The 19403-nt window shown below is 39.2% G+C and overlaps 1 protein-coding gene across 1 annotated transcript in view; it reads left to right on the top strand.

Moving 5' to 3' along the window:
• The first annotated feature begins 4979 nt into the window (after window positions 1-4979).
• The window catches only part of LOC146607763 (uncharacterized), a 96884-nt gene continuing 82460 nt past the window's right edge, over window positions 4980-19403 (top strand). The window contains exons 1-5 of the mRNA XM_085348000.1: window positions 4980-5124; window positions 13471-13512; window positions 18063-18136; window positions 18244-18312; window positions 18667-18763. Of these exons, the coding sequence (XP_085204126.1) occupies window positions 4980-5124; window positions 13471-13512; window positions 18063-18136; window positions 18244-18312; window positions 18667-18763 (427 nt within the window). The remainder of the gene's footprint in view (window positions 5125-13470; window positions 13513-18062; window positions 18137-18243; window positions 18313-18666; window positions 18764-19403) is intronic.

The raw sequence follows: 19403 nt of genomic DNA, 5'->3' as shown, positions 1-19403 counted from the left end.
TCTTCACACATTCTCTCACTAATTATTATCACAGTCAAGCAATCTCTCTCATTCTGCATCAGTTTGCTCACACGACAAGACACTTCTGAGTCTAAGGCTGATGTGCTCTTTTTAACAGCCTGCACATGCATGGATGGAGAGCTGAGCAATAAATCTCTTTTTTCATTAGCGTTTTTAATTAATATCGTGAAATTGTTTGGGAAACAAGTAGAGGATTGTTGTGAGCAAGAGCAATAGTATATCCTGGTTTGTGGTTTTTAAGCTGGAACCAATCTAAAGCTGTGAATGACAGATCAACAGCTCAATAATCCTTGAAATAACAAGAATCATGAGATATAAATAATAGAAAAATAACTGGTTTCAGGTTTTTTGTAGTTAGGCATGATGTTTGTAATAGTGGTGTCTGTGATTATAGCAATGGGGAAAAGATAACAATTTTATACGTAATATTTCTTATCTTGACTTATTTAAATTAGTTTGAATGTGATAGACTTTTGTAGCATAATTAAGGGGTGGGAGGGTAATGGATGGGCTTAGAGTTTACATCTTGTAATTTCTTATTAAATTGGAGATTTGTACAGATTACACACTTATAAAATGTTCTGAGAAATAATTAAGGATCTGGAGAGATACCAACAGTGTTGACTACAATTGTTTTTCTTCCCCAGATAATCTGTCTGCTCTCTCATGTGTTTTAGTGTTTTTGCATTAATTGCGATGCACTCAAATAGTTGAATTTCAACCTTTCAAATCTCGTGCTTTTTTTTTTTTATTATTTCCTCTCAATTTCTAGAAAATATTTGATACGCAAAATTTTTGTAAGCTAAACTGATCATTTCTACACATGTTACTATCCAGTTTGTAAATAAGCAGAAATGCAATACTGATTTGATAAGAAAAAAAAACTCTTCAGGGATCAAAAAATGTAAATGTCGAATGCTTTAAATAACGTGCCTTTTATCAGAGGAGAAAATGCTTTAATTTATTTAAATGGCATACCAAAAACTTTAATTGACTGACCGTGGAATCTCATCAATAAGTTACTGATGTGGCATTAATATATCTGATTATCACGATCGTTTATTGGAGTAGCATTACACTGCATTTTGACTATATGCAAAACAAGTTTTAGTGGTGATGTAATTGTTTAAGAGTAAACACAGAAAACCCATTCTGCCTGTAGCTAGCTTAGCTATAGATTATGGACTGGCTGCTTGTGGTAAACAGACTGGACCAACAGCTGTAACTGTAACATCTGTTGAATTTTGTTAAATCCAACTTTTGAAAACTGATTGTTGTTACTAAGATTTTTATTTTTTAACTAGCTTGCTGTTTTAGCTAGTTAACAGATATGATAATACATATGTCATGTAATTAATCAGAAATTCAGTCATTACAAATGGCTAAAGGTTTTAAACTATCATGCATGCTGTGCATTACATACAAACCAGGCACATCAGTGGACTACCAATACAATAAGCATGTTATGCCTGCTCCGGTTCAGGTCTTTATTTTGAATATTTAAAAGACGTATCTTCCCTTTTTTTTTAAAGAGTTTCGTTGTTGTTTGATTAGTCTTTGTACACTTTGTAAAGTAAATGTATTGTCTGTTGTGTATTGTCCATGCGTGAGACATACTGATCCTGTCACTGTGTCACAGACTTAACATACAGTAAGCAGACTACCGTCCTAGATGGACAGAAAGTAGGTCTCACCTTAAAAGCTATTCAAACATTGTCACTGAGCTCTATGCATGACCGACACAAATATTATTGAGTGATACTACACATTATTTAATTACACTGTAAATTACCTAATTATCTACCACATACAGTTAATCCAATTTTGACAAACTAAAAGGTCAGTTTGATTCCATTTGGTCTGATGGGTTACAGTATGGTCAGTCTGCTTCACAGCATATGTTTTCATCTTTTTTAGTTTTGGTTTATACAGTAATTGCATGAGCCATGCAGAGTGTCATCATTACTTCACAATTTTGTACATGGATTATTGTTTTTGGCAGTTGCTATTGTCTGTTAATACATTGTACATAAACAACCAGAGGTTCACCAACTTTTTTTTAAATGAAAAGGTTACAGGCATGACAAGATAATAAGGGTACGAGGATAAAATATCACGTAAACATGATTATTGCAGTACAAATTGCATAATTGCACAAACACAGATTCACCCTACCTCTTAAGAGGTCTCAACCCACAGGTTTAAAAATACTTGACCTGGCTGAACTGTGAGCTGTCTACTGTGTACAGTATTTATTTGAAATTTTGGACAGTTAGGCTAAACTGATATGCAATGTGAAATATATATTTTTAATAAAATTAGACAATACTGGAAACTGCTGTATTGTGGAATTTGCACAAAATCTGAATGTTCTGTTTTCTAATTCTCAACATTTGCATTCTGCAATTATTAATCACACTGTGTTGTTATTGTTTTTCTTAATTGTATATTTAGAATGACCTGGTTTCTTATGCATGACATATTAACACTAACCCGCTTATGCAGGTTGTTGGCATGAATTTTTTGTCCTCTTCACTATGTAAAGTCTTGTTGAATTTTCAATGCAATAAAAACAGTTTTAAACTTCTGCCTTCATTTCTGCAACTGTAAACTTACATGTGCCATTATGTTTTCAACATCTGGAATAATGTTAGAGTAGTAGCTAAGTTAGTCACTTTAATTCCAAATTAGGGTGACAATAGGGATAAGGTTAGGTTATCTCTGTTCATGAAATTGTCACCTATAAAAAATACTCACACCGGAAAACTTATGAAAGTAGAACTGCAATTCTGAAATACATGTAGGAATATGTGCTTGTTTAGAATATGGCTAAATGGTTAAAACACAACCAAAAATGTAGCTCTATTATTAAGAGTGATTATTAAGATGAAAGCAAACTAAATTAGGGAAAGTAATATGGTTGGATAAGGAATAAACTGAATAAATGAAAAGAAACACTTGAAGGTCAATACACTTTTTTGTCAACTATTATTTGCCTGCAAAATGAGTGTGACAATAAAGCTGTCAGTTCAACAATCAATCTGTATTCCTAGCCTGACCTATGGCCACAAGCTATAGGTAGTGAAGAGGAGAAATGAGCTTCCTGAGAGGAGCTCCAAGACATAGTGAGGAGTTTAATCATTCAGAAAGGGTTCAGAGTAGAGTTGCTATTCCTCCGCATTGCAAGAAGTCAGTTGAGTTGGTCATTATGCCTCCTTGACACCTAATATGTGTGTTTGGGGCATGTCCAACTGGCAGCAGGCCCTGGGGCAAACACAGGATATGTTAAAGAGAGATTATGTCTCTCAGCAATGCTTTGGTATACTCTCTGAAGAGCTGGAGGGTGGAGGTATTACTGGAGAGTGGGCAAAAACAGATTTTAACATTTCGGGTGCCTGCTCACATCCACCCAGCTCAGTGTCACCTGTGAAACAGAGTTTTAACTTTTTTATGTGCATAGGGTACACTGATATGAATTCCCAACTTTACCAACACAACACTTGCTTTCAAGGTTCCCCTTGCTTCTGATAGGTTCAGGTTAGGAGAAGCTGGGTTATGGGTGTTGTTATTATTATTAATGTGCATGGATTTCTTAAGCTTTTATTGTTATATTGGTATTTGGCTTTCCACTGTCAGAGCTCTCAGAACTCAGAAGCCTGAGAGATGAAACTTGTTTACAAACTTAAATAAGTCCATGTACTTTCTTTGTTCAAGCTATTAAGGCAACGGAATCTGGATGACAGCACCTACACAGACATGCTTTCCATCCTTAGCTTTACTCCATGTTGAGCTATATGGAGTTGACCTACAGCTCATTTATTTCAGCATGATGCTCCAATGCTGTAAACAGCTTGTGCTGTAAGGGAGTTTTTAGTCTTCAAGCAGCCACAAATGTTGGGTGTGGTTGAGGTCAGACAACTTTTGGGTGAACGTCCATGACAGTCAGCAGTTCTTCTGCTTCGTGTAAGAGAGAGCTCTAATGTGTACTTGGCTGATTATCATGCTGCAGTGCAGATCTTTCAACACAAAGATGAAAAGGTGTAGCGTGTTCCTGTCAAGAGCATGCTAAAGCAACAGGAGTTGTTACAACACCAGGAAGAAATGCTGGCCAATCAAAAGCTCACAAACAATAACACACAGCACATTCTGATGTCAAAAAATTTGATAAAGATGCCCACCTTACAAGACAAAACCTCTGTTTTCCTTTTCTGCAAATCTTCACCCTAACAGGGCTTTTCTGAAGGCTCAGTTTGTCCATCTCCTTAAAGACAAAAGGCCAAAATGCATAGAAAAAGCTACGTTATGTCCCAAGATACACATGTAAGTGTGGACGTAGCCTAAGCCAGATGCCCAAACGATCTCATCTGGTTCCTTTTGATGTGGAGGAGCCGCATTACTGAATGAACAAAATTATCGAGCTCCTCATCCTATCTAAATGCACAAACTACCCTTTTGTTTCCCATAAATCTCTGCTTCAAATAGAAATCAGTACATGGACATCAATGCTTTTTTAGCCATTGTACATACACAATATTTATTACCAATTTGTCTTTATCAATATCATGTTAAATGCCAGCACTCTTTCAAGTAATTTTGTCACATCTACTGAATCATCCCACATCATGCCTCAGCAGTATTTTCTGAAATATTGTATAAAATATTGTATAAAAGCGCTGCTTCTGTCTGTGTGCTCCCATCTCCTCTTTTATCACATTAAATCTGTCTTTTGCAGGCTGCTTCCTCTTTAAATGCTCATTATATTATTCACCATACCTGTTTTGAGCTAGCTTTGACTCAAACGTCCTTTGGGTGGATCATGCTCCAAACAGAAAGAAAGACCATCGAGCGCGCGCAGCATCCCGACGACAACGCGTGTTCGCGCGCTGCGAGAGAAGGGAGGGAGAGGAGGAGAGAGAGTGAGAGAGGAGATTGGGGGGGACAGAGATAGGGTAGTAAAAATGATGGCGACCGATTCAGTGGAGATAAGAAACCAAACGAGCCCCTGTCCCATCCCTGACAACAGTCTCAGCACTCTGTCCATCAAAATAACGCGGAAAAACCAGGACAGACACTGGAAGTTGCGGTTTATTTATCTGCAGTGCTGTGAGTACCGACACACACCACGACGTTTAGAGTCAAACACCGAACACAGGCTACACAAGTCCGCTCAGAAAATCATGGAAAATGTGCCGCATCCCTGTTTTAGGCGACGTTTGGTTTGTCGCAGCCGAATAAATGTATCATATAAACACATTTGAAGAGCCGAGCCTCCATTCATGTTACAGAGGGGGTGGAGGAGGCGGATAAACGCCCCGAAGGACAGGCACGGGGAGGACGCTGTTTCCACTAGAAAAATTAAAAAATAATTCCTGTTCATAAGGCAGTAAACATACATACCTAGCTTTGCAAAACCTTGTGTTTTACAACGCTTTACATTTCACTTCGGCATGCATTTAACAAAGGAAATATATGTTTATATATATATTTACTTACTACTTCAAATTAAATTTGAAGTACTAAGTAGCAAGTTATGTGAGAGAAGTTTCATGGAAATATATGCTATAGAGTCATATTTCTACGCAAGAAAAATGAAGCCACACTCCACACTACAGTGTCTGACAGGATATTTAATATTCCCAACCAGTAAAATTTTGCACTGCAGTGAAAGTTTAGTGTTGGTCTACAGGCTGTCACCACTTCCTATCAGTGAAGCAGCAGTGTTGAGTATGTGGGTTGTGACCATTACAAATTGGCCAAATCTTCTCTGCCAATTCCAAGCACTTTATTCTGCTGTGGACGCGTGTTTGGTGTCCTTTATTCAATTAGATGATGAAAGTCTCCAGAAACAACATATACTGACAATTTAACCCATCATTCATTAAACAAACAGGGGCCTCAGTAGTATGTGGAAGAACCATATACAGCCATAGCAGCTTGCCACCTCCTCCTTGTGGTGGCCACCTGCTTGGGCCCACACTGCTGTGGGATGGCGTCTCATTAGTCACCCAGCATTTGTCTCAAGTCAGCCAATGTGGTTGATTTGGTCACCCTGGCATGAACAGCACGCCTAGACTGTGGACATATGGGATTGCCACTGGTTGGAGAATATTATCTCAATATTTCTCTGCATTGAGATGGCCTCCAATGTTGACAAGCTTGTTTTTCCAGTGACCATCAGACTGTAACCACCAAAGCTATTACCCTGTAAATTCAGCAGTCAGTGTTGCCCAGATTAACAAGGTCCACTTCAGGAAGGAATCAGGACACAGTGCTGAGAAGTGGGCTAGTACAACAAGAAGGCATACGTGTCTGGCAGCACATATGAACCAGCTGCTAATGGATGAGATGCAACCAGAATGGTTAACCAAATGCCAGACAGTCCTGATCCCCAAGGATCCCTAGAATGGATTAGTCGCATCCACCTCGTGGTCAATAACCCGCTTCAGCACCACACCTGTCAGATATCATAGGAGCTAAGATTAACAGGCACATGGCTCATAACATGAGCAGGGCACAGAAAGGAATTGGCAGAAACACCAGCTCCTGGTAGATAGAACGCTCGTGTCAAGACTTTAAGAGGAGACTGACCAACCTGTGCGCTCCCTGGATTGAGCAAAAGACAGCTATGACTCAGTGTCTCACACATGAAGGCCTAGAATTATACAAGATTAACAGGACCCTAAGAGCCTTCATCAGGAACAAGATGCTAGCAGGCAGGGCATATATGGAACACCATAACAAAGTAGCTGGCATAGTCTACAGCACGGGTCCCCAATCCCAGTCCACTAGGGCCGGTGTCCCTGCACGTTTTAGATGTGTCCTTGATCCATCACAGCTGATTTAAATGGATAAATTACCGTCTCAACATGTCTTGAAGTTCTCCAGAGGCCTGGTAATGAACTAATCATGTGATTCAGGTGTGTTGACCCAGGGTGAGATCTAAAACCTGCAGGGACACCGGCCCTCGTGGACTGGGATTGGGGACCCCTGGTCTACAGGAACATCTGTGCGAGTATGGCATGGAGGTCCCGAGGTCAAAATGGGATTTGCCCCCTAGGGTGGTTGCGAATGACCAAACTAAGATCGTGTGGGACGGCTGGACAAACTAGGGATGGTAAACCAACCGAACATAGTAGTGGACAAGCAGAGGAAGACAGCCATACTGATAGATTTACTGAGTTGTAGCAACATTGGGAAGAAGGAACATAAGAAGCGCCAGAAATGTAGAGCACAGGTCTAGGAACAGCAAAGATACTGTGTAGAACCCTCAAGCTCCCAGCACTCTGGGGGAGGATAAAGACCACCCGCAGGGCAAGTGGGGAATTTTAAAATCCCCCTTTCACCCCATCTCTACTAGATGATGTGAAGATAGATAGATAGATAGATAGATAGATAGATAGATAGATCGATCTAACTGCATTGAATTGAAACAACAAAAATATATGTAATAAACATTACAGGGGAAAAATACATATTTTTGTGTATCCAGGGTAAAATTGCCTACTTCTTCCTGAATTAAGATGACAGAGGCAGACATCTCAGATTTAGTGGTTACATTTGAATTTCAGTTATGTTTGACAATTAAGTTGCTGGTGGTGTACTTATATGCTTATATAAATCCTATTGATACTATGGCAGGTATTATCATTTTGGCAAAACAGGGATTACATTTGAAGGCAAAACTGTGTTTATGAAATTCACAAATTTAAACACAAATGGATAATGTTTTGAGCAAATTTTGCATTTATGTGACCATTTCAAATTGACTGAATCAAAACTCAATATAGGGTATTGTGTGATGTTAGTGAGGGTTCCTTTGCCTTTGTCAGGCTACACAAACTCCATCATTTCCACTCTGTATGTGTTTTTTTTTTTCTTCCTATCCTATATTGGGCAAGATTTTTCTCTTTTATTTGACAGAGACTCACACCAAAAGTCTGAGAGCTGGTAGCCCTGTTGATATTTGATCTTACCCGTACAAATAATTGATGCTGTTTTAAAATTCTTCTACTGAAAGTGGAAAGTTTCTCCTAAAATCAAAATTTGATTTTCTGACATCATGACTGGAAGCCAGTTTGAGTCCAGCAAGCATCATAGACCAGGGAGCTTTGGGAACCCGATGCCTCCCATATGGAAAAGAAATAGTAAAAACTTATATGATTTACTCATGAAAGTGGCCACTTTCTCATTACTTTCATATATTGTTTTAGTAAGTATCCAAAACATACAAGTTTCATTATATAATTTTTCAAGGGATCTTATATCTGTTTTCACTCTTGTATGCTTTTCATACAAGTTTCACACAAGACAGATACAAACTTTATAAGATTTATATATATCTTTTCCATAATGGCTCCTTTGCAAAAAATATCAAAAATTGACTTTATGTGATGTATGAGACAGCTTGTCGACACCCTAAACATCTGCAATGATATTTTTGAACATATTCATACATTCTGGGGGTTTTTTTGTTTTTTTTTTAAAAACAAGGTGTAAATGTCATTTTTGAATTTCTTATTATGTTATTATTAAATTGCATTGAAAACCTCATCACACACAAATTATCATTCGAAGCAGGTCTTTCATATATCTTCAAATATTGTCTTGAGGGAATCTTTAAGGTTAGGTTAAGTCCTAAGTCATCAACGTTCAGAGGTTAGGTTCATGTCCACATCGCGAGACATGTCACGTATTATAGCTTATTAAAGCCTCCCACCGCTGTACTTTTCTCTAAGCTTTCTCTTTTTGCCAGTGTCACTGTGGCAAAGTTTTTTCCATGCACTTTCTATATAAAGAAAGTTGTTTGTTTGTATTTTGTGAGTAAGAAGTGTCAAACTGTTTGCATGAATAAAGACAGGGGTCAATCAAAAATGAAGCATCCAAATCAAAGTGCTATTTATGAATATTAGGGTCACTTTGTCCAAGTTCCATGTTCCTTTCCTGCGGTTACAGTCTATATCTGTCTAAAATGAGTTATTGAGTTGTTATATTACATGCCTGCCCAGCTGTGAGAACGCAGACAATATGAAAGATTTTCATGACATGTCTGATTACCGTCACCATATGTGCCTCACTCATCTTTGGACGGCATTGAAAGAGTACAGAAGAGGACTGATAAGAGAATCGTAAAAAACGACCAGGCTGATTGAAAATGACAGCCTATTTCTAGTGATGATGGGAGGTCCTTAGAGTCCAAGTGATGGATCTGAATTCGACAGAAAAATGACCTGCCTCGTCAATACAACCATCAGCTTGTGGTTGGCGAGGCTGGTTGATGGTGTTTATTGTAATTACCCAAAAAGGTTTCATAGCTTTCTGACTACTCTCTGGTAATATGTAGCACAAATGTAAAAGCTTTTATGTGATGGTAAGGCTTCAGGTGTTGTTTTTGAAGTATAGTTTGAGCTACTAAAACTAAACTGGGTTAGGGTTACTGTTGGGTCCATAAATATTTGGACAGCGGCACAGTTTTTTAAATTATGCCTTCATATACCTTGTATGTGAAACTGTCTGATGAGTTCTGCATTTGGCTGAATCTGAGCAGAGAGTATGGCCTTGTTCACATCACAGTTAGTCTTACTTTCTATATCAGCAGTCACATTATCAATAAACACTAGTGATCTTGTTCCACTGGATCCACTGGCAGCCATGCATAGCCATGTCCATCTCCACCTTCAGATAATGTGGTGTGTTTTTGATCAAGAGCTGTTCTTCCCCTTCTCAATGCGTTTCTCCTCCCATCACTCTTAACTTTGGTTGCAGCTATTCAAAGAATTTCTTTAGATGACCGTTCGGTTCTTGAGTGTAATCACAGTGCTGTAAAACCTCTGTTATATTCATGAGAACACGTCTTGATTGTAGACTTTGGCATTGACACGTTTACCTCCTTGAGAGTGCTCTTGACTTTGCTAGATGCTGTGAAGGTTTATTTATTTGTTTGTTATTTTTTTAACCAAAGAATAAAATATGCCATCATCAACTTCAATTTTCTTCCTTGGTCTTTCAGGCCTTTTGGTGTTGCTAAGTTGGCCATTGGATTTCTTTTTTTAAGAGTGTCTGTATTGTTGATGTGGCAACAAGTAATCAAATCCAGATCTTTTATGTGCTCAATGTATTCCAGAGGTGAAGGCCTCACCTGAGTCAATTGTCCAGTTGCTTTTGAGTCTTTGAAAATGGAGAATTATGTATACAAATGGCTGTGATTTAGAAAAAGTGAATGCAACACTTTTGTTAAACCCTGTGAGTTAAAGCTGAGATGGTGCATTTCAATCACATGTTTATTGTTTGATTTAAAATCAACTGGTTGTGTACAGAGTCAAAAAAAAGTAATTCAAATACTAAAAGTAGTTCACATAATTATAAAAATTCAGATGTCGACATAGTGGCCTGTAGCTTTTTTCTCTCTCTTTTAAATACAGTGTTTGATATATATATACAGTTTTATATAAGGTGGGTGTGGCCATATGCTAAATAAATCCTGCTACTGTGTGGTGTATGGAGTACACTGGTTCTACTGACACTGTTCCACTGTTTGAGTTCTTTCCACAGTCCCGGTATTGGTCAGACCTTAGTTTGGACTAACCGTTATGCAGTGAAGAATGAATCTGAGACAGTCTCATTCCCTCATGGTGGTGATGTGTGACAAATCGTATGGCTGAGTGATTTTCTCTGTAGCCAGGTTTGAACACCCCCCTGCTCTAGTAAACGTAGAATTACTCGCCCACCAAAATACATACTATGTGGTCCCAAAACAAAACTATTTTTGTGACTAGTGAAAAAGAAGTACCTAGGAGTTCCCCCCCTCAACACACACACACTTTAAGCATGATGAGACAAAATGTAGACTATACCCGCAGGAGAGCTTGGTTGACTACAGTGAGTAGTGACTAAAAGTGGATCAGATGGAGCTTGCACTGCATAAAGGCATAACATTTCATGGTCCTTTACTGTTATTTTCCCTGGTCCTCTCTCCTTATTTGGCCAGCAGAGTTACCCTCTTTCTGTTCTCTCTTCTCATGTGATGTTGTGGCTTCTTGTGTGCACATTAATTTCAAAGAGTGCAAAGTTGTCCTCACCTAAAAATGTCCTTATCCATGTTGCAGATTGTGCAGAGATACCAACATGAAAGTGCAGCAGTATTAATTGCTAATTAATACCAATTGATACTAATATTATTCCCAATAAGCAAAAACTGCGCTTCCCAAACATAAAGATTGCAAACTCCATAACACTGACCAGGACCATTCATTTGAGTTAGTGGTACATTATAATTATGGAAAATGCTAACAGCTTCATTTTGCTGTTTAACATTTTAGTGTACGTTGATATCTGTGATATCTGCTGCTTGATGGAGACAGTGTGAAGGATCGTTTGGGGTTATTCACTGTAATCCTGAATTTAAATCTCAGAGTGATAGCGGTTACATAGAACGGGTTGTTTATGTGAGCCCGAGTGAGCTCGGAGATGATGTGTGCAGCTCTGAAAAATGTAGTTCCTTCCACAGCTGTGATTGCACTGAAAAGGCCAATTGCACAGTGGAGTTACAGTGAAAGCTCTGCTGAGATATCAGGAAGGGTGCTTCAGTTATTTGAATTTGTGCTGCCTGGTTTATTTCTTTGTCTTTTATGCTAGACCATACACTCAATGCGTTCATCTGCTTTTCTATTCAGTATCCGTATGCTTAGGAAATGATAATGTGAGTCAGTGTGATTTGTCAATTTAATTTAGCCTTAAAAATAGCTGTAGAGTGGGAAGGCACTAATATATATATATATATATATATATATAAATCGAAACTGTTAATTGAGAGGTGCTCGACAAATATTGAAGACTCTGTAATGTACGTTTTGGGGATATATAAGTAGAACCCCTACTTCTTTGGTCTGGAGTTGTCATGTCAAATCTAAAAAAATATCGTATGGTTTTGCTTAGGGCTGCACGATTAATCGTTAGAAAATTGCGATCTCGATTCATACTTATGTGCGATCTCATTTCCAAATGACAACGATTAAAAAAAAAAAAAAAAAAAAAAGACGACGACGATTGTACCGCATTTTGATCCGGGACGTAATCTGCATGAAAACAAGCGCTCACTCTTCCTGCTCAACAAATGACAAGGGCGGAGCCTTATACCACGTGATACAGAAGCTGTGCCGTGTGATGCTAAAATTAGCAGGAAAAACAACGGAGAGCACGTCAGGGATGACGAGAAAGTGACAGGAGAAAATCCGTCCCGGACAACCACCCAAACATCAATAACGGGAACCTTATACAGCGCTTCCCTATACACGTCGAACTTCCGCAGGCACAAAGAAATTGCGGAGGCTATTATTTATCACCTGACCAAAGATATGGCTCCCATCAACACTGCAAAACGAGGGATTTAGGAAAATGATCAACACCCTAGACAAACGCTACACAGTGCCGTCCCGCAACTATTTTTCTATTGTTGCACTACCTGCTCTATACACGCAGTGTCGAGCAACGGTGGAGACGGAATTTCAAGCAGTACAACATTTTGCGGCAACGACAAAATGTGAGACATTTGTTGTTTTTATGTTTATTTATTGTTTTTATGTTCAGTCTCAACTGTTACGAAGTTGATGTGCAGTTAATAAGTGCAATAAATGTTTATACTGGAAAAGAGAATCGTGATCTCAATTCTAAGCCAAAAAATCGTGATTCTCATTTTATGCAAAATCGTGCAGCCCTAGTTTTGCTGTCTCTTATATAACCTTTAGTGTTGAGTCAGCTCCATCAAATCCAAGGGTGGGGAACTCCAGGCCTCAAGGGCCGGTGTCCTGCAGGTTTTAGGTATCATCCTGCATCAACACACCTGAATCAAATGATTGGTTCATTAACAGGCCTCTGGAGAACTTGAAGCCATTTAAATCAGCTATGTTGGATCAAGAACACGTCTAAAACCTGCAGGACACCGGCCCTTGAGGCCTGGAGTTCCCCCACCCCAATCTAATGAATGAAAGTAAAGAAGGTCCTGGCTGTGTTCAGTTTCATGGTGTGTGTTGAACACTGTTATATTTAGTAAGTTTTGGCCCTATAGCAGCTGATCCTTGCATGCACTACTTTTTGTAAGATGGCATAGTTTCTGTACCAAATGTGTGTTGTTTGGGTTGCACTTCGAAGACATCCACCAAACAGGGCAAAAGCTGTTTATGAACCGAAGCTGCAGCAAGTAATGCTACCCTGGAGGGTGTGGCCTGGGCAGGAAGAGGCCACCTTTGACCATGCGTTCTCAGCTTAAGGCTGTTGCAGACATTCCTCCTGATTTGTTTCACCCAACTCAGTTGGTATTTGCAATATATTTAATTTTGTCTTTCTGTGAACCTCGGTGTTATTTTGTATGTTCAAGTCAAACATTTTGTTCCTACAAGTAGAACAAGAAATAATCATAATAATAATCACTCAAATAATCACTTTCTGTCTTCCCAGACTTTTTGACCATTGCAACAATACTGGGAACTGGAATCTTAGGTGAGTATTCACATATTCACAGCTTTTTTTTTCTTGAGGTGCATGAATCACAGTTTTTACAACATCAAGTAAAACGTCTGATAAGCAAACACACGTCAGTCTGTCCTGGGCCCTGTTTCAGGAAGCCGGTTTAGTGGAAAAACTGAGTAAGTATACCCTGAGTTAACGAAAACTCTGGGTTTTCGGTTTCACAAAGCGAGTTCAGATGAAGCCTCAGTGAGTCACTATGACGACACACTCCGTGAAGCTAACCTGCCCCCTAGCAGGTTTACTACAACTAACCCTGACTGTCTCCGCCCCTTTGTCGGAAACCTGACAGTAGGAAGTGTCGGACATGGCGTGCCCCGTCCTTGAAGAGCCAGTAGATCGTGAAGCCCAAATTCTCCGCAGAGCTCTCCGCCGGGAGAGAGTGATTAGAGCGCGTTTGGACATTTTATCATTTCCTGATGATTTTCTGTGTGAACGTTACCGTTTCTCAGCACAATCTATAAGTTATTTGGATAACATCCTCAGGCCATATATTACGCATGTGACACATCGCGGACATGCTCTCAGTTCATTACATATTATTTGTATTGCACTTCGGTTTTTTGCAAACGGGAGCTTTCTGTATAATATTGGTGACGCTGAGCACGTTTCCAAGGCTACCGTCTGTCGGGCAGTCAGGAATGTTACAGTTGCACTGAAACGTCTCCTCGTCTGTGGTGTTCCCCGGTCATAGACCCACAAGATTTATCAAAGAGGGATGCCACAAAATTGCAGGTATCAGGATGACCAAAACTTAATTTATGATGTGGTGATACTTGAACTACTACTTAAATTTTACATTTATTTTCACGGTTCCCAGGCGTGATTGGCTGTACAGATGGCACTCACATTCCAATCATTGCTCCTTCAGTAAATGAAGGAGACTATGTGAACAGGAAGTCTTTCCACAGCATTAATGTACAGGTACATAGTTCCCTGTAGCATTTCAAACTAACAAATTATTTCATTATAGTAATGGATGCTAATTTGTGTTCTCTGCACTGTGAAGATCATATATGATGCTGCCAACATTATCACAAATGTGGAAGCCAAGTTGTCAGGCTCTGTCCATGACTCACAAATATTCCGTGAATGTACACTGAGCACAAAATTTGGACATGGTGAGTTGAGAATACTGTAAAATATATAAAGACCAATTGCTTCAGGGACATTTGAACTGAAGTGTATCCTTCTGTCTTAGGAGAGTTCACTGGCTACTTGCTTGGTGATAGGGGGTATCCATGTTTACCCTATTTGCTTACCCCTTACCCTGACCCTGAACCGGGCCCACATCAGCGATATAATCTGGCTCATTGCAGGACAAGAGCCAGAATTGAAATGACTATCGGAATGCTTAAGGCCCGGTTCCAGTGCCTGCAAAGACTCAGGGTCACCCCAGAAAGGGCATGTGACATTATTGTGGCATGTGTGATTCTTCACAACATTGCCACAATTAGAGGAGAACACTGTCCTTCTGAACCAAACATCAGCAGTGATCCAAACCATGAACATCCTGACCCTCCCACGGACATACAAGATGGAAGCGCAGTCAGAGACACCATATGTCACAATCATTTCTTTTGACCCATCACCTCAACATGTTGAAAGACGAATAAACAGATTTTTTGTTCAACTGGCTTTATTGGTCGCCTGTGTTTCCTGTACACAAAGTATTAAAAGATGTAAACCTCATAAAGTGTCTCTGTTGCTTCCTCCTCTGTAACAGCTGTCAATGTTTCTTCATTATTTTCCTGTAGTAAAGAAATAAACAACATTGCTGTTCTACTGTAAACTCATATAATCTGTGGAGTATTACTCACAACTGCATGTTGGTCTGGCTCAACAGGAGGCTGCACCAGATGCAGTACACCATCACCATCAACTGATAGAATATGAGGTTTATACAGGTCACTTATAACTTACAAGGGACCAAATGGCAATTAACAAACATACCAGTCACCTTACACTTCATTGTCATTATGCTCTCAAAGACAACCAAGACTGAGGGAAGGCAAAATCAGTAGGAAAATAACTTCACTACAAAATAATCCATTATGGTAAAGAGTTTATCAAATGAATGAGCAGCACTGCAAAGGTGACTGTGAAGAAAGGATGTATGCACATCATGTATTATTTTGAATTTACCCCCTATGTAGGCACTTGTGTCTTGCGGGGTTATTGACTCAGAGGATGTCCCCGCAGAGATGCCTTCGGCCACAGGGCGCCCACTGTTTTGGCTGAGGGCCAACTGCTCAGCCTCTGTGAGTGGTGGAGGACCCCCACCTGTTTTTCGGGCCTCCGCTTTTTTTCTGTTGGCTATAACGGGTCACATTTGAGCATACAGAGTAAGCAAATATGTACTTGTAATGTGCTCAGATAATTTCAATAAGTGCTTACAGAAAGAAAATTAATGTAGCCTCTAACTGCAATTGATTTACATGGGACAAACAGACCAAGCACTATGGCTCATAATACAATTACACCTTACCTGTTTGGACTATATTTTTCTATTTCATTTTTACTTGCTGCCAGGCACGTTTGGGGCCTGTTGGGTTGCACCTGCGCTCACATCACATCACAAAATAAAATGTATAAAATAACAAATAAAATAACATATGATAAAATAACGTGTTAAATGGGTGGAAATCCCTAGATCAATGTTTAAATTAACACTCACGCATTGACTCTGTCGGCTATGTTTTGCCATGCATGCTCCCTTTCTTTTGCAGCTGTGGCTGTGTTACTTTTTTCCGCGGAATTTGCATGTTATCGGCATATGCTGCCATCAGAATTTCGGCCTCAAGCGCTGTGAAATACATTGACCGCGCCTTCTTTCCCTCCGTCTCCATGGTGACTCGCTTAATCTGTGCTCCGCTTATCAGGGCTTTATGTATCCTCGTCCGCGCGCTTCACTTGGGGTTGACGCAACTCCGCGTTGATTGAACTAATTGTTATCAGCCTTTCTGAAACCGAATATTCCGAGTTGGACAGTTCGGGGTTACTCAACCCTGCGTATCGTTTTTCACTCTGAGTTTTCTAAACCGGCTTCCTGAAACAGGGCCCTGGAGGTTAACATCTTGGGCTAGGGTGTATAGTCCGCAGCAACAATAGCACTTTAGCTATTATGGTTTTGTTTTTTCTGTGTGTGCGCTTGTTTGTTTCTGTACTAAAAATGGTTGGACAGTGAGTAGTTGTTCTTCCTCTTCTGAAAGGTCTACTTCGGAAATTAAGGTTAAAGCCTGTTCTTCTCTGTTTGTTTGCTGGTTTTTCTGAGTCATCAGCCTTGGGTTTATTATGTTGGCTCAGCACTTGACCATATTTGTTTTTAGATGAATTAACACTTGCTTTGATGCACATAGAGTAGGTTAATGAGTTGACATCTTCAGTAAGCTCTTTGTGAGATGCACTCATTTCTGCTTATGGAACACATGTAGAGCCAATCTCAGCGGGAGGTTTTTATGAAACAAAACGCTGAAACTTAAATCACTATTCGGAGTGAGAATAACGCTCTGAATGACAAAGTAAATGTTCAAGTGAACTCTTATCAGGGCAGATGAACACCTCAAAAGCAAAATTTTACATACTTTTACGTACATAGTTGTTTCCATGTTATCCTTCCCTGCTGCTCCTGTTTGACATATGCTGAATCCTTGTGCAAAAAAAAATCTGCAGGGATTCAGAATACACATTTCTTGAGGACACTTGGAATTGGATGATGAGTCAGAACAGTAAGTCAAGTGACTTAATACTTAATGTTGAGACTGAAGGTAATTTGGTGGCAAGCAAAAAAAACTATTGGAAAAACAAGACAAATTCAGAGGCAGCGTTTAAAACAACCAGAGTTCTGGATGAGACAAAAGAAGGAATATCGTACATTTCAGTATGAGATGAACAACACTACAAACTGCTCTGAGAATTTACTGAATAGTAGAAACAAGATCCTTCACACACAGTCTCAAAATAAACCCGACTCTTCACAGAAGGATTTATTAAAAGTTTACTGCACTGGAGTATTGTGACTTGGCTAACACAGTGGTCGAAACTTTAGAGAGCTGTATTTTTTCTTTCTACTGGATGGACTTTTCTAATATAACTTGAAGCATAATTAAAGCGCTGTCCATCTCCTGGCTGTCATTGGCAGTGCAAATTTAAGTGTGGTTTATGAAGTGTAGTTAACACCAGAGAGATTTTTGTAGAGGTGGAAATTACATGGAACATTACATTTAAGTACTTTGTTTTCAGCAGGGTCTTCATGTAGTTCCACAAAGGTGGAGCCCTTCCAAGTTAATACTTGTTCAGTCACTTAAATCTCATATTGAAATCAGCACCATCCATTAAATTTTATGGGAAGTTTGAGCCAGAGTACAAAGGAGTGTCTGAGAGAGCGAAAAACGAGCCGAGATGGTGATAGACAGGCAGGTGGATATGCTGACAAAGAGTCAGACATTGTCTAGCACATATCTTCTGGTAAGCTTAGATGGGAATGAAATTCAGAAATAGTTTCACCTCGTTTTAATTTGCAGGTCTTCCAGTAACGATAGCCCATGCTGGACTGGTGCCTTTCCTGTTCTCCTTTATTGTTGGCTTCTTTGTCCAGGTAAGTAATACACAACCTCTGATTTTATTGTTTTATAGTTCATGAAACGACCACAACCATTTCAACCACAAAACCTACATGTATTTTCCGTATTCTTTCCCATGCAGGCCTTGCTGATCTACCTGTTTGTGGAGCTTCTTCAGAAATGTCAGGTGATGCAGCTGGAATCCTTAAAGGTCAGTAACTGAATTAAACCTGTGTAGTGCCTACATTTTATGTTTTGCTGTCCAAAAGTACTTAACTGGCAAGAAGCTAGAAGCTTCATTCTGCACTAATAATAATCAAAGACACGGAATATAGCTGGAGCCTTTAGGAAGGATTAGGGATTAAGGGAATGAAAACTTGATACAGAAACATGATACAGAGCATGGATTTAGAACTTTTTTTTAAACACAAATCTTTACCCTGATACTTTCCCTGCATGTCAAACGAAGAAGTGTATTAAAGCTTACCTTACTTATTCATCATTTTCTGGTTTCGTTTTGGTCAAGCGGAAAGCTAAATGACTCTACTTTCTGTGGTAATCATAGACAGGTGTTGCAGAGTGTATAGTCATGGATCAGGTGGGTGTGGAGGATCCAGTTCATACTGAGGAAGAAGATGATGACAGTGAAAATGCAGAAGCAGGTGAGAAGCCCGTTATACAAACTTAAATTCTTTAGAAGTAATTTTGTTGCTAAAGGAACCAAACCTGGAACACGATTCTTCCATCAAAATGTAGCTAAAACTGAGACATTTCGTATACTATAACAAAGTGCGTGTTTGCGTGTGTGTATATATTTTTGTGTATATTTTTTAAATATATTTTGCTATTAAAACTTTGAAATGCCCCATGACATTTATGCTCAAACTTAGTTATAGAAAAAGATGTTCTGGGGGGAAAAGAGAGCTTTTAGCTTTAGATTGTAACATTTGGAGTGGGTGTAAAATAGATTTTTCTGCAGAGTTTAGACTCTAAATGTGTTTTTCAACTTTGAAAATTTCACGTGTATCTTTTGTACTCAAGATGTTACCAGTTATAAAAAAGAAAAAAGAAGTCTACTTAAAAAGTGCCAAATTTCAACCCACTGCTATGTACTTTGAGGGCCTGTAACTAGAACATTTCTTATAATATGAAGGTCACATTTTGCAGGCTTTAATAGCTGCGCTCAAGTTGTTGTACAAAAAGAAAAAAAACATTCTGTTTCTGAGCGGCTCATGTGGGAGGCAGTTACTGATTTTTTCCATAGGAATTTTTCCCAGTGTTTTAAATGGACTTAAACTAATA

Source organism: Diplotaxodon limnothrissa, linkage group LG23, assembly GCF_057381915.1.
Source record: "Diplotaxodon limnothrissa isolate DT_005_m linkage group LG23, D_limnothrissa_male_GT1.1, whole genome shotgun sequence".
NCBI classification, from domain to species: Eukaryota; Metazoa; Chordata; class Actinopteri; order Cichliformes; family Cichlidae; genus Diplotaxodon; species Diplotaxodon limnothrissa.
The sequence above is the reverse complement of the archived record's forward strand: the minus strand, read 5'-3'. Positions and strand labels throughout refer to the sequence as shown.